Genomic DNA, 11,795 nt, shown 5'->3' with positions numbered 1-11,795 from the left:
GTGTGGTTTACTGAGAAGCGGGGTGGGTGAGTGGGTCTTGGTCTTTTTCTAGTCTCAAAAACAATGGTCTCTCTCCACTTCTAGCTTCCCTTCTCCAGATTCACTTCCGCCATGGCAACCGGTCAGTTACTCCTCCTGCTTTGACTTTTCTTTTTCATTCGATTCCTTTCTTTTGTGTGGGGACCGCCATGGAGGATGCACTTGTTCCATTTTGGATACTTTGAATCTGTTTAGAAAAGGGAAAAATATAAAGAGTTTATTGTTGTTGTCAGGTGATGATTACAATATTGATGATTTGTTTCAAGAAGCTCAAAGCAGATGGCTGAAGCCTGTGGAAGTGATGTACATTTTACAGAATCATGACAAGTACCAGTTCACACAAGAGCCCCCTCAACAACCAACAAGTAGAATATTTCTTCTCTTTATCAATTTCATGATATTGTTTCTTTTAAATGATTTAATCTTGTTTAATTTTTCTCCACAACAGGTGGATCACTTTTTCTCTTTAACAGAAGAGTCCTGCGCTTCTTTCGTAGAGATGGCCATAACTGGCGCAAGAAGAAAGACGGAAGGACTGTCGGAGAGGCACACGAACGCCTTAAGGTGCTTTGCAACTTTTCATTTATGGAATACTTCTTTGCCTTTTGATCTTTAATTATAATGATTTGCATCATTAGGTTGGAACTGTCGAAGCCTTAAATTGTTACTATGCACATGGAGAGCAGAACCCTACTTTCCAGAGGCGGAGCTATTGGATGTTGGATCCGTGAGTAAATTTCAACTATCACTTCACCAATCAGCACCATTGTGGGGGAAAAGTTCATACTGGGGATAACTAAATGTTGAAGAACTTCTGAGATTAACCTTTCTTAACTCTGGAATAATGAACCTAATATATGCATCACTGCTCTTTGAGATGTGTTTGTGCATATGTTATTGTAACAGTTGTTCAGAATAACTGATATTCTGTTGTTTCATGGCAGGGCATTTGAGCATATTGTTCTTGTGCATTATAGAGAAACAAGTGAGGTGACTCTTCATAACTTGATTCTCGATAAACATGATAATAGTACTTTGTCCTATTGACATTTACCTTTATTTAAATGGCTCATGCTAGATCGTGAGCAGTTTATATTTCTTCTATAAGTTTGGTATGGTGGTTTTTCTTTTCTTTTCTTTTCTTTGCTGTTGGTATTAACATGACATTTACTATTTCTGGTTCTGAAGTGAAATACAGTTCAATGACAAGTACACTGATATAAGAGAAAATGGCTTTTGTTACTAAGATTTCTCATGTCCTGTGACTTTTTCTGTAAGAATAGCATTATTTTCTGATAGCTTTAGGACTGAAGTGAATTTATGACTAAAAGCTACTTATGAATAATATGTGATATGCTGGATGTTAATTATCTTGGTCATGTTCCATTATCGACCATGTGCATAACAATTCAGCAGTGCAGCCTTATTTTGATTAACATTACTATTTGCACTCACATGTTGCAGGGAAGGTCCAGCTCTGGACCTGGCACACAATTGTCACCAAGTTCCTCTTCTGCATTTGGCCAGAGTCCTAGCTCATATTCTGCTCAGACACCATTGTCAACATCTGTACTTGGTGATCCATATGAACCTAATCAGAGTTACTCTAGTTCTGGCACCGGAGAAGTTACCTCTGATGTATTCATCATGAATGATGGAATGAGTCACCTGGATGGGACATATGCAGACTCAGGAACTTCAACTGAAGTTGAGGTTACTCGAGCTTTGTTGCGCAGATTGGAGGAGCAGTTAAGTTTGAATGAAGACAGCATCAAAGAAATTGCTTCCTTCTACGGTGAGAAAGAAATTACAGGTGATTCAAATGCTCAACAAAATCAAGGGTTGACCTGTAAGCAAGAGGAATCTGCAGCTTTTGCTAGACCAGATGATTATGGGCTAATTTTTTATGGACATAATGGAACCCAAGGTAGTTATAAAAAAGAATTTAGATGTGATTGGGAGACAAAATATAAACAAAGCATTAATATCTTGATACATTACATGTGGCCAAAGATTTACTTATGAAGTTATTGTGTTTTGGATGTACTTTAACTTCTTTTAAGTTTTAATCTTCAATGGGGATAAGAGAAAAGTAAATGTGCTCAAAATAGTGTTTGCTTTGTAGATGAAGGTGATAAGTCTTATGAATTAATGGACCATACATACCGTGATGGAAATGAAAAGGATATATGGACAGAGGTGCTGGAATCATGCAAGTCGTCATCCACAGCCAGGTTACCACAGAAAAATGTATACATGCCAGCCGGAAAAGTGAGTATTACATGTTTGCAACTTGCTATTATATGGTTCATAACATTTATGGTTTTGCAATTTATATTTTCTCAGATGTTTTAAATGTGTTTGTGCAATGCTTAAAATGTATTAGTACTTAAAGCAGGAAAATTCACCTTCTTCGTCAAGAAAGGAACCAATTGCCAATCAGGATGATAGTCACTGGCTAAACTTCAACAGTAATAACACAGAAAACTGTATGATTTTTTTTTTTCAACTTATTAACTTCAATTTTTTTTATATCATATTTTGGAATTTCTTCAAACCTCTGATGTCCTGTCCATGTTATCAGCTGTTTTCTCACTACCTGAAGGTGATAGTGGAGTTGAATATCCCCCATATTCTTCTGTGCTAGAGGCACAAAAAGCTAATTCTGAGTACTATGCAACATTGTTTGCCCAAAGCCAAATTGGACCATCTCTGGATGCAGACTCAAGCTTGACTGTCTCACAAAAACAGAAATTTTCTATTAAGGCAGTCTCCCCAGAATGGGGTTATACCACTGAGACTACTAAGGTTTTGATATTTTTAATCCTAACTGTTCTTGTGCCCTATATTCAATCATTTATGAAAACCTTGCATAAGTTGGTGGTAGCTTACCTATGTTCCTAGGAAGATTTAGAATACAAAACTTGACATGGTTGAAACCTATTTGCAATTAGCAGTTGATCAATCTGTTAAAAAATAATAGCAAACGCCGTGCAATCTTGTGGCATTGAACATAAGGCTTAATTCATTGGGAAAAAGTATGTAGTCTGAATTTGTTTCCTAAAGCCCCATGTTCTATGTGCAGATCATCATTGTTGGGTCTTTTCTGTGTCATCCTTCAGATTCTGCCTGGGCTTGTATGTTTGGTGATGTTGAAGTTCCCATTGAGATAATTCAGGACGGTGTAATCAGTTGTGAAGCTCCATCTCGCCTTTCTGGAAAGGTTAATCTCTGCATTACTTCTGGTAATAGGCAGTCCTGCAGTGAAGTCAGAGAGTTTGAGTATCGTAATAAGACAAGTATTTGCACTTACTGTAACTCATCGGCAACAGAAGCCAACAGAAGTCCAGAAGAGCTGCTGTTACTCGTTAGATTTGCACAGATGCTGCTTTCTGGTTCAACTACAAAGAATGATGACATAGAATCTGGAACTCATCTAGTAAAACAGAAAGCCGATGATGATTCATGGAGCCATATTATAGAGGCTCTTCTAGTGGGCAGTGGAACTTCATCTGGTATGGTCGATTGGCTTCTCGAAGAGCTTCTTAAGGATAAGCTGCAGCTGTGGCTTTCTTGCAGGTCCCAGGAGAAAGATGAAGTAACAGGCTGTTGTTTGTCGAAGAAAGAGCAGGGAATCATTCACATGCTAGCTGGATTGGGTTTTGAGTGGGCCTTGCACCCTATTCTCAGTTGTGGTGTGAATATAAATTTCCGTGACATTAACGGATGGACTGCCCTTCATTGGGCTGCACGTTTTGGAAGGTAATATATAGAAAATTCTACAATGGTTCTTTCTATGGCAATCATTCGTACTTCAAAGTGTTGGCATCTGCCATATCAAGACTAATAATAATGAAAGTCTGGTTTCATTATGAACATTTTATAAATTAGCTGTTACAATTTTTGGTATTTGTAGAGAAAAAATGGTTGCTTCACTTATAGCTTGTGGTGCATCTGCTGGAGCAGTGACAGATCCAAGTGCACAAGATCCGAAAGGAAAAACTGCTGCATCTATTGCAGCGAGCAGTGGACATAAGGGACTGGCAGGATATCTTTCTGAGAGAGCTCTGACAAGCCATCTGTCATCCCTCACACTGCAAGAGAGTGAGCTATCCAAAAGTTCTGCACAATTCGAAGCAGATTTAGCTGTTAGTAGTGTCTCCAAGGAAAATCTCGCTGCCGGTGAGGATCAGGCTCCACTTAAACATACCTTGGCTGCTGTCAGAAATGCAACTCAGGCCGCAGCACGTATACAATCTGCTTTTCGTTCGCATTCCTTCAGAAAGCGGAGAGCAAGAGAAGCTGCTGCTGCCACTGCTGGTGGTATCAACGCAGGTAGCATTGGTAACATTCCGGAGCTTTCCGCAATGTCAAAACTTGCCTTTCGGAACTCACGGGATCACAATTCTGCTGCCTTATCTATTCAGAAGAAATTTCGAGGTTGGAAGGGTCGCAAAGATTTCTTAGAATTGCGCCAAAAAGTAGTGAAGATACAGGTATTAATCTTTCAGTTTGATGGTAAAAATAGATTCCCAAGAGCTATATTATTCCTGGTCTAATTTTCAGTTAATTCCAATTTATTTGGGCAGGCTCATGTGAGGGGTTACCAGGTTAGAAAGCATTACAAGGTGATATGGGCAGTTGGAATCTTGGACAAGGTTGTCCTGCGATGGCGGAGAAAAGGAGCTGGCCTACGAGGTTTCCGACAGGAGATGGAGACCAGTGCCTTGGATGAAAGTGAAGATGAAGATATTCTCAAGCCTTTTCGCAAACAGATGGTAGATGCAGAAATAAAAGAGGCCGTGTCAAGGGTGCTTTCCATGGTTGATTCTCCAGATGCTCGTCAGCAATATCATCGCATGCTTGAGAAGTATCGTCAAGCTAAGGTAAATAGTTGCCTGTCAAAATAATCATTCTTTTCCTTATTACAAGTTAACATTACTTTGTGCTTAATTCTTTGGCAGGCTGAACTTGCGGGTACGAGTGAGGAAGCATCATTGTCAACGTCCATTGCGGATGTTTTCAGTATGGAAGATGATATGTATCAGTTTCCTCAGGGCTAATTTTGCCTTCTCATTCTTTTACTCCTTCCCTTCACGAGTGGATGATTAGTTTCTGACGTAGTAAAGTCAATTGGCTTTATCTTTAGAAGATGCTTAGAGCAACCTTAAATTTTAGTTGTCAAGTAGTCTAGATTGTATAGTGATTGTCGATTAACATTGCTTTGTAAAATATTAAATATAGGCGTTGATATTGAATAGTGGGACTGGTGTGAATCCTTTTTATATGTCCATGCGTGTACAGTTCATCTATGCTGTTTACTGATGTTAGCAGCCATTTTCTTTTGTTGGTTATGATTGCAAATGATGGAACAACATGCATTGTTGACATAACGGTTTTAAAATTAGAAGCTAGGGTTGGCAACACAATCGGCATTTGTCGGTATCCAACCCGCAGCAGAAAGGGTCGGTTCGAGTGTCAAGTCAATTCTATACATATATACACGATGAGTGAGTAAAAACTAAAAACTAGCACTCAAATTTCTCTCTTTTGTTAGTCATATATTTGATGCTATATTGTATTCACTTATATTTGATACCATATTGAAATGTAAGAAGACCAAACACTTTGAATAAAAAAAATTTGTTTTTATCGGGTTAAGTTCGGCCGGATAAGATAGGGTAGAAAATTTGGCATTTTTACATCCATAAAATGTATGTGTGAATTCATAGTGTGTATGAATTTGTGATGCTTAGGATTAGAAGTTTTCCAATTACCAAAATAAAAATGATGGTAACTGGTAAGCAATGTTGTTATAAAAAATCTAGCAGTAGAAACTACTGTTTCGCCGCCGTATCTCGTTTTTCTTCCCTTTTTTGCCTCTAGACGCAATGAAAGATTACATGGCGGAACAAAGCGATGAAGTTATCTACCACTTACCTGGATAAAATCACTCTCCAGTCTCCAGCGTCGTCTCTATTTACCCAAATGCATTATAAATTTTGGAAAGCGAGAGAAAACAAGAAACAGTCAACGACCAAAAAACAAAAAAGATAACAAGAAACCGTCGCAACCATGAACAAGATGCTTTGACCCCATCCCATATCTCAGTTCTCATAAAAGAAATAAAGCCAAGTTTTCATCATCAGTTCATACCTGATAATCTTTCGATAATTTATCCTTACACGTTTTTTAACCAACCACAATAGAAAATTCTGAACAGAAATGGCACAATTAATCGTTCATAGCATCCAGCCAAAAAAGAACTCCATTTTTCAATCACAAATGTCACGATATGAAACAGCTATAGCCCAGAGGCAAACTTCTATTTTTCAGGTTACATATTCCATAGTCTATCTTCAAGCATAGTTCAAACGAAATATATCATTCAAAACATAATAGCTTCCCTGCGGTGTTGGTAACAAATGGAACATCTGGGAAAAAAGAGTTACAAGTTTAATCAGCATGAGATAACAGAAATTGGGAAATGGTATACAAGAAGATAGAATAGAACAACAATAAGAAGAGACGGTTCCTGCCAGAAAGTAATAATTATTTCCACATATACTGTTAACAGCAAATATATTATTCTTAATAAGTAAAAGAGAGCTCCCGGTAATCCTTTCTATACTAGCTATAACGATTGGAAATGTCACACCGAGTACTGACCAAACGGATAAAACATGAGAAATAAATTAACAATATCATCTTCACGGCATAAGCATGTAATCACTATATCCACATTACTGTAGAAATGGGGTTCTTAAAATATCTCCATTTTTTCTTTATCCCGGAGGTTTGTTTCACTTCAAACTAACAAATTGCAAATTAATAATCAATAATCACAGATGCTGACCAATGAAAACTACTTGCAGTTAAATTGAAGACTGCCATGGTTATATTAACTTAAATGTGAAGGTGTTCTCTTGATCTAGACTAGTACCAACTGCTAAGATAGGAGGTAAAGGAAACAAACAAGATCAGAGAGAGAGAGAGAGAGTGAGAGCATCTTTCTTTCAATTGTTGGGCTAACTTTTCCTAAGAAAAAATGGATTGGTGGAATATCGGTGGACAAGAAAGAAAAAGAAAAACCAAAACCTATGAGAAGGAAGCAAAACCCTGGCATCAATTGATGGCATCAACTATTGACTATTGTGGATAGAGCAGAAACAAGCTCAATTTCAAAGGACATCGTAGGATGCAAAATAAAAGCTCGGATTCAAGATAGGCCATGAGCTTAGAAGAGGAGAATTTGTAATTGCAAACCGGATAATAGTATGGAATGTGGGAGATTGAATTGATGAAACATTTGCGAGATCTTAGCTGCCATCAAAGCGCGTTGAAGGCACACTGTAACTCGAGAAGCAGGACGTGGAGTAGAGATGCAAGTATCCTTTGAATATCTAATGCAACGGATCTTGTGTACGATCCAATAATCCATAGCCATTCCAAGAACGGCTTTGATCTAATTGATATACTCCAATTTAAATTCTAATAGACGGATGGATCAAATGCACATCTGATTCAAACATCACTTTAATATATGCAATAATTATCACAACCCTAAACCATAGATTAATGCATCCTGATAATCAAGAATTTATGTGCGACACGGAATTATGTGAACCAAAGACCAAAAGACAACTACAAAATAGCAGCACAACCAAATACACTCTCTTCAGCCAATCGCAGATCCACAACAAATTGAAATCAACACAGAAGAGCAATCAGAGAGAGAAAAAGTGGAATGAAGATGAAGGAGAGTGTACCTGGCTGAACTTGAGGGCGTGTTGCTCGCCGGCGAGCTGGAGGTTGCCGCTGACGAAGACGAGCATGCCGTTGGTGGCGGCGGAGGGCTGGCAATCAACGGTGGTGATGGAGTGGTGGCACTGGCTGAAAGGGAGAGAGGTGAGCTTGGCGACGATGTTCGGGGAGCCCTGGATCTTCTGGCCCTCGAAGGTGAGCATGGAGCCGTCCTGGTAGAGGCTGGCCAGCCCGGGGCGGTTGTTGTCGAAGGTGGTGTAGTAGTGCTCAACGAACGCCTTCGCCAACGCATCTGGATCCATTCTTCCTTCCGCTTAACGCTTACGCTATCTCTCTTTCTCACTCCCTACCAAGTACCAACCCTAACCCACACTCCTAATATAACATCTAACATATACAGATACACCCGCGTTTTTCATTTTATTTAGTTACCTAATTAGCATTAAAAATTTTTTTTGTTTCAAGGCTAAAAAAATTAAGACTTCGTCGACAGCAGGATTCGAACCTGCGCGGGCGAAACCCAACAGATTTCAAGTCTGTCTCCTTAACCACTCGGACATATCGACTTGTATGTTAAAATTTTTTAACTAATATTAATAACTCTTGAATAAAGTTCTTAATGCTACATTACCTAAACAGAATTGCGTCTGATATAAATAATTTTCATCTAACGCAACCACAATGAAAGAGGAAACATGTTACAGCTTCTTAAACGCTTCTATTTTTGATTTGGCTAATTTTTCTATTTTTTTTGTGACGGCTAATTTTTCTATTTATAAACGCAGAAGTAATTTTGGTTATAAAACCACGTTTACAAGAAACAAGAATTTTTAGTTTATGCGTTGCACTAACTGACTTTTAGCCATGACATTTAATTTTTATTTTTCTTTTACCAACTTTATCCTTTATACATATTATTATATTACTTATAGAATTCTTATTATTTCTCTTTACATGAGTTCTTTTTTTCTATTATTTATTATTTATATTTTTTACTAATTTTTTATTTATCCCATTAAGTAAAATAAATTAAACAAAAAAATAACCATAAATAATAATAATAGTAAAAAATTATAGCGTACTAAAAATACTAAAAATATACTATATAAAAACACATAAGAAAAAAATATAAAAAAATAACATTATAATTTAATGTGATGTCCTTTTTAGTAATTATCTATCTAAAAGTGATTTTAACTAATATTATCCAAACAATATTTATTTTGTCAAAATCAATTTTAGTATAAAGTTGTCAAACATAAATTATCTTGATACAAACTTATTGCTATCTAAAATCAATTTTATAAAATTGATTTTATAAAATCACTTTTATTCAAACTCCAATTTGACCAACCACAATTCAAAACACACACTTAAACACTGTTTTCAACCGATACAATCAAATTCATTAGATCAGTATTGGAGGCCCTACTTGGCTGAATGCTTTGAAGCCTTCCCAGCTTCGGCGAGTATCAGCAGCAGCATAACCACGCAAATTATATAGTGAGTGAGTGTCGATTAACATTGCTTTGCAAAATATTAAATGCAGGGATTGATATTGAATACAGCGGGAATGATGTGAATCCCTTTCTATATCGACCTTTGCAGTTTTCCAGATGTTAACCACCATTTTCTTTCGTTGGTTATGATTGGTGTGCTATTTAGCGAAACTGGATAGGATAGAAGAACATGCATTGTTAACATATCGGTTTTTAAATTAGAAGCCATCTTTGTTATTAAAAATCCAGAAGTTGAAATCTCGTTTTTCTTCCCTTTGCTGCCTCTAGACGCAATGAAGGATTACATGGCGGCACAAAACGATGAATTTTTTCTACCACTTCACTGGATAAAATCACTCTTCAGGAGCCAAATGCATTCGAAATTTTGGAAAGCGTGAGAAAACAAGAAACAGTCAACGACCAAAAACAAAGAAAAGAAAACCAGAAACAGTTCAATTAGTGCTACGATCGGTAAATGGCCACAGATGTCGGTTTCAGACCCGGTACTAATTACGTAAATGAGCATTCAGAAATGATATACCATCAAATATGCTACCGAAGCCAATATTTGCTGCACTAATGGAGTTACCGGGTGAAGGAATTTGATTTCCTGGTGCAGTTCAACCAAATGCATGAACCAATTTGTTAAGAAAAAATGAAGGAGATGCTTGGACCCCATCCCATATCTCAGTTCTGAGAACAGAAATCTATCAAAGTTTTCATCATCAGCTCATACCCGGTAATCTTTTGATAATTTGTCCTTACAACGACTTTGAACCAATCACAATAGAAAATTCTAAACAGAAATGGCACAACTAATCGTTCACATCCAGCCAAAAAGAACTCCATTTTCAATTACAAATGTCACGATATGAAACAGCTATAGCCCATAGGCAAACTTCTACCTTTCAGGTCACATATGCCATTGTCTATCTTCAAGCATAGTTCAACCGGAATATATCGTTCGAAACATAGTAGCTTCCCTGTGGTGTTGGTAACAAATGGAACATCTGGGAAAGGAGAGTGACAAGTTTAGTAATCATGAGATAACAGAAATTGGGAAATGGTATACAAGAAGATAGAATAGAACAATCACATAAGGAGAAGGTTCCCGCCAGAATGTAATAATTATTTCCCCATATGCTGTTAACAGAAAATATATTATTCTTAATATGTTCTTAATAAGTAAAAGAGGGCTCCCTGTAATCGTTTCTATTAGTAGCTATGATGATTGGAAATGCCATGCTGAGTACTGACCAAACAAATAAGACACAAGAAATAAATTAACAATATCACCAAATATCACCGTCAGGGCATAAGCATGTAATCACTGTATCCGTATTACATAAAAGATCTCCATTTTTTCTTTATCCCAGAGGTCTGTTTCACTTCAAACTAACAAATTAACAATCAATTAATCACAGACGCTGACCAATGAAAATTTAGAACTACTTGTTTCTGGACAACATTAAAATTTTTCATATATAGATACATTAAAGTTAAATTGAAGACTGCTATGGTTATATTAAATTGGATTTGAAGGTGTTCTCTTGGTCTAGACCAGTATGACTACTAAGATAGGAGACGAAGGAAACAAACAAGATCATGCGAGAGCATCTTTTTCTTTTAATTTTTGGATTTTCTTTTCCAAAGAAAAGATTTGGAGGACAAGAAAGAAAAAAGAAAACCAAAAGCTGTGAGAAGAAGGCAAAACCCAGTCATCAGTTGCTATTGTGGATACATTAGAAACAAGTCAATTTCAAAGGACACCATAGGCTGCAAAATGAAAGCTTGGTTCAAGATAGGCCATGAGCTTAGAAGAGGGGAATTGTAATTGCCTACCAGGCAATAGTATGGGATGTAGGAGATTGTGTTGATGAACCGTTTGCGAGATCATTGCTGCCATCAAAGCGAGTTGAAGGCACATTGTAACACGAGGCAAGTATCCTTTGAATATCTAATGCAAGGGATCTTCTGTACGATATCCATAGCCATTCCAAGAACATCTTTGATCTAATTTTAATTCTAATAGAGGGATGGATCAAATGCATAATTAGCTGCCCTAGAATGTCAATCACAGGCTGTTTACCTTCTTCAATAGACTAATCAAGAATTTAGTTTCACGGTGTATAAATTCATATTTATATCTGAGACTAAAGTAAGTGAACCAACTCTTTTCAGACAATCGCAGATCCATTACAAATTGAAATCAATGAGAGAGAGAGAAAGTGGAATGAGGATGGTGGAGAGTGTACCTGGCTGAACTTGAGGGCGTGTTGCTCGCCGGCGAGCTGAAGGTTGCCGCTGACGAAGACAAGCATGCCGTTGGGGGCGGAGGAGGGCTGGCAGTCAACGGTGGTGATGGAGTGAAGGCACTGGTTGAAAGGGAGAGAGGTGAGCTTGGCGACGATGTTCTGGGCGCCCTGGATCTTCTGGCCTTCGAAGGTGAGCAAGGAGCTGTCCTGGTAGAGGTTCACCAGTCCGGCGCGGTTG

General features: G+C 37.6%; 3 protein-coding genes and 1 non-coding gene across 6 annotated transcripts in view; 1 reads left to right on the top strand and 3 right to left on the bottom strand.

The window, feature by feature from the left end:
• LOC107482133 (calmodulin-binding transcription activator 4) lies at positions 1 to 5,502 on the top strand. Of its 3 annotated transcripts, none has more exons than XM_016102531.3 (13): positions 1 to 121; positions 273 to 404; positions 488 to 603; positions 678 to 766; positions 984 to 1,029; positions 1,504 to 1,966; positions 2,165 to 2,310; positions 2,426 to 2,528; positions 2,624 to 2,847; positions 3,125 to 3,801; positions 3,956 to 4,535; positions 4,629 to 4,925; positions 5,004 to 5,502. In XM_016102531.3, the coding sequence occupies exons 1-13, from the start codon at positions 112 to 114 to the stop codon at positions 5,100 to 5,102; spliced, it is 2,982 nt and encodes a 993-aa protein (XP_015958017.1). In that variant the 5' UTR covers positions 1 to 111; the 3' UTR covers positions 5,103 to 5,502. The 3 variants fall into 3 exon arrangements, with proteins under 3 accessions (XP_015958017.1, XP_052114951.1, XP_015958018.1); XM_052258991.1 differs by having other exon boundaries at positions 65 to 121; positions 2,435 to 2,528; XM_016102532.3 differs by having other exon boundaries at positions 85 to 121; positions 2,438 to 2,528.
• A 778-nt stretch (positions 5,503 to 6,280) lies between these two features.
• Positions 6,281 to 8,200, bottom strand: LOC107482132 (nuclear transport factor 2A). The gene is made up of 2 exons (XM_021139523.2): positions 7,809 to 8,200; positions 6,281 to 6,473 (listed from the first exon to the last, which is right to left on the bottom strand). The coding sequence occupies exons 1-2, from the start codon at positions 8,103 to 8,105 to the stop codon at positions 6,399 to 6,401; spliced, it is 372 nt and encodes a 123-aa protein (XP_020995182.1). The 5' UTR covers positions 8,106 to 8,200; the 3' UTR covers positions 6,281 to 6,398.
• An 87-nt stretch (positions 8,201 to 8,287) lies between these two features.
• TRNAS-UGA (transfer RNA serine (anticodon UGA)) lies at positions 8,288 to 8,369 on the bottom strand. The gene has a single exon. It is a non-coding gene; the product is annotated as a tRNA-Ser (tRNA).
• Positions 8,370 to 9,943: 1,574 nt separating this feature from the next.
• Positions 9,944 to 11,795, bottom strand: part of LOC110279591 (nuclear transport factor 2B) — a gene marked incomplete in the record, with an annotated part of 2,154 nt that continues 302 nt past the window's right edge. Inside the window, 2 exon segments of the mRNA XM_021139524.2 lie at positions 9,944 to 10,312; positions 11,558 to 11,795. Coding sequence (XP_020995183.1) covers positions 10,238 to 10,312; positions 11,558 to 11,795 — 313 coding nt within the window.

This window comes from Arachis duranensis, chromosome 3 (genome assembly GCF_000817695.3).
Source record: "Arachis duranensis cultivar V14167 chromosome 3, aradu.V14167.gnm2.J7QH, whole genome shotgun sequence".
Taxonomy (NCBI): Eukaryota; Viridiplantae; Streptophyta; class Magnoliopsida; order Fabales; family Fabaceae; genus Arachis; species Arachis duranensis.
Note: the sequence above shows the minus strand (reverse complement) of the source record. Positions and strands in the feature narration are given on the sequence as shown.

Excerpts from the sequence above, each read along its gene's own strand:
- LOC107482133 (XM_016102531.3), top strand. Across the intron at positions 1,030-1,503 it reads ATTATAGAGAAACAAGTGAG|GGAAGGTCCAGCTCTGGACC; the intron begins GTGACTCTTCAT and ends CACATGTTGCAG. Across the intron at positions 2,529-2,623 it reads CAGTAATAACACAGAAAACT|CTGTTTTCTCACTACCTGAA; the intron begins GTATGATTTTTT and ends CCATGTTATCAG.
- LOC107482132 (XM_021139523.2), bottom strand. The coding sequence starts at position 8,105 with ATGGATCCAGATGCGTTGGCGAAGGCGTTCGTTGAGCACTACTACACC. Across the intron at positions 6,474-7,808 it reads ACGCCCTCAAGTTCAGCCAG|ATGTTCCATTTGTTACCAAC; the intron begins GTACACTCTCCT and ends CTTTTTTCCCAG.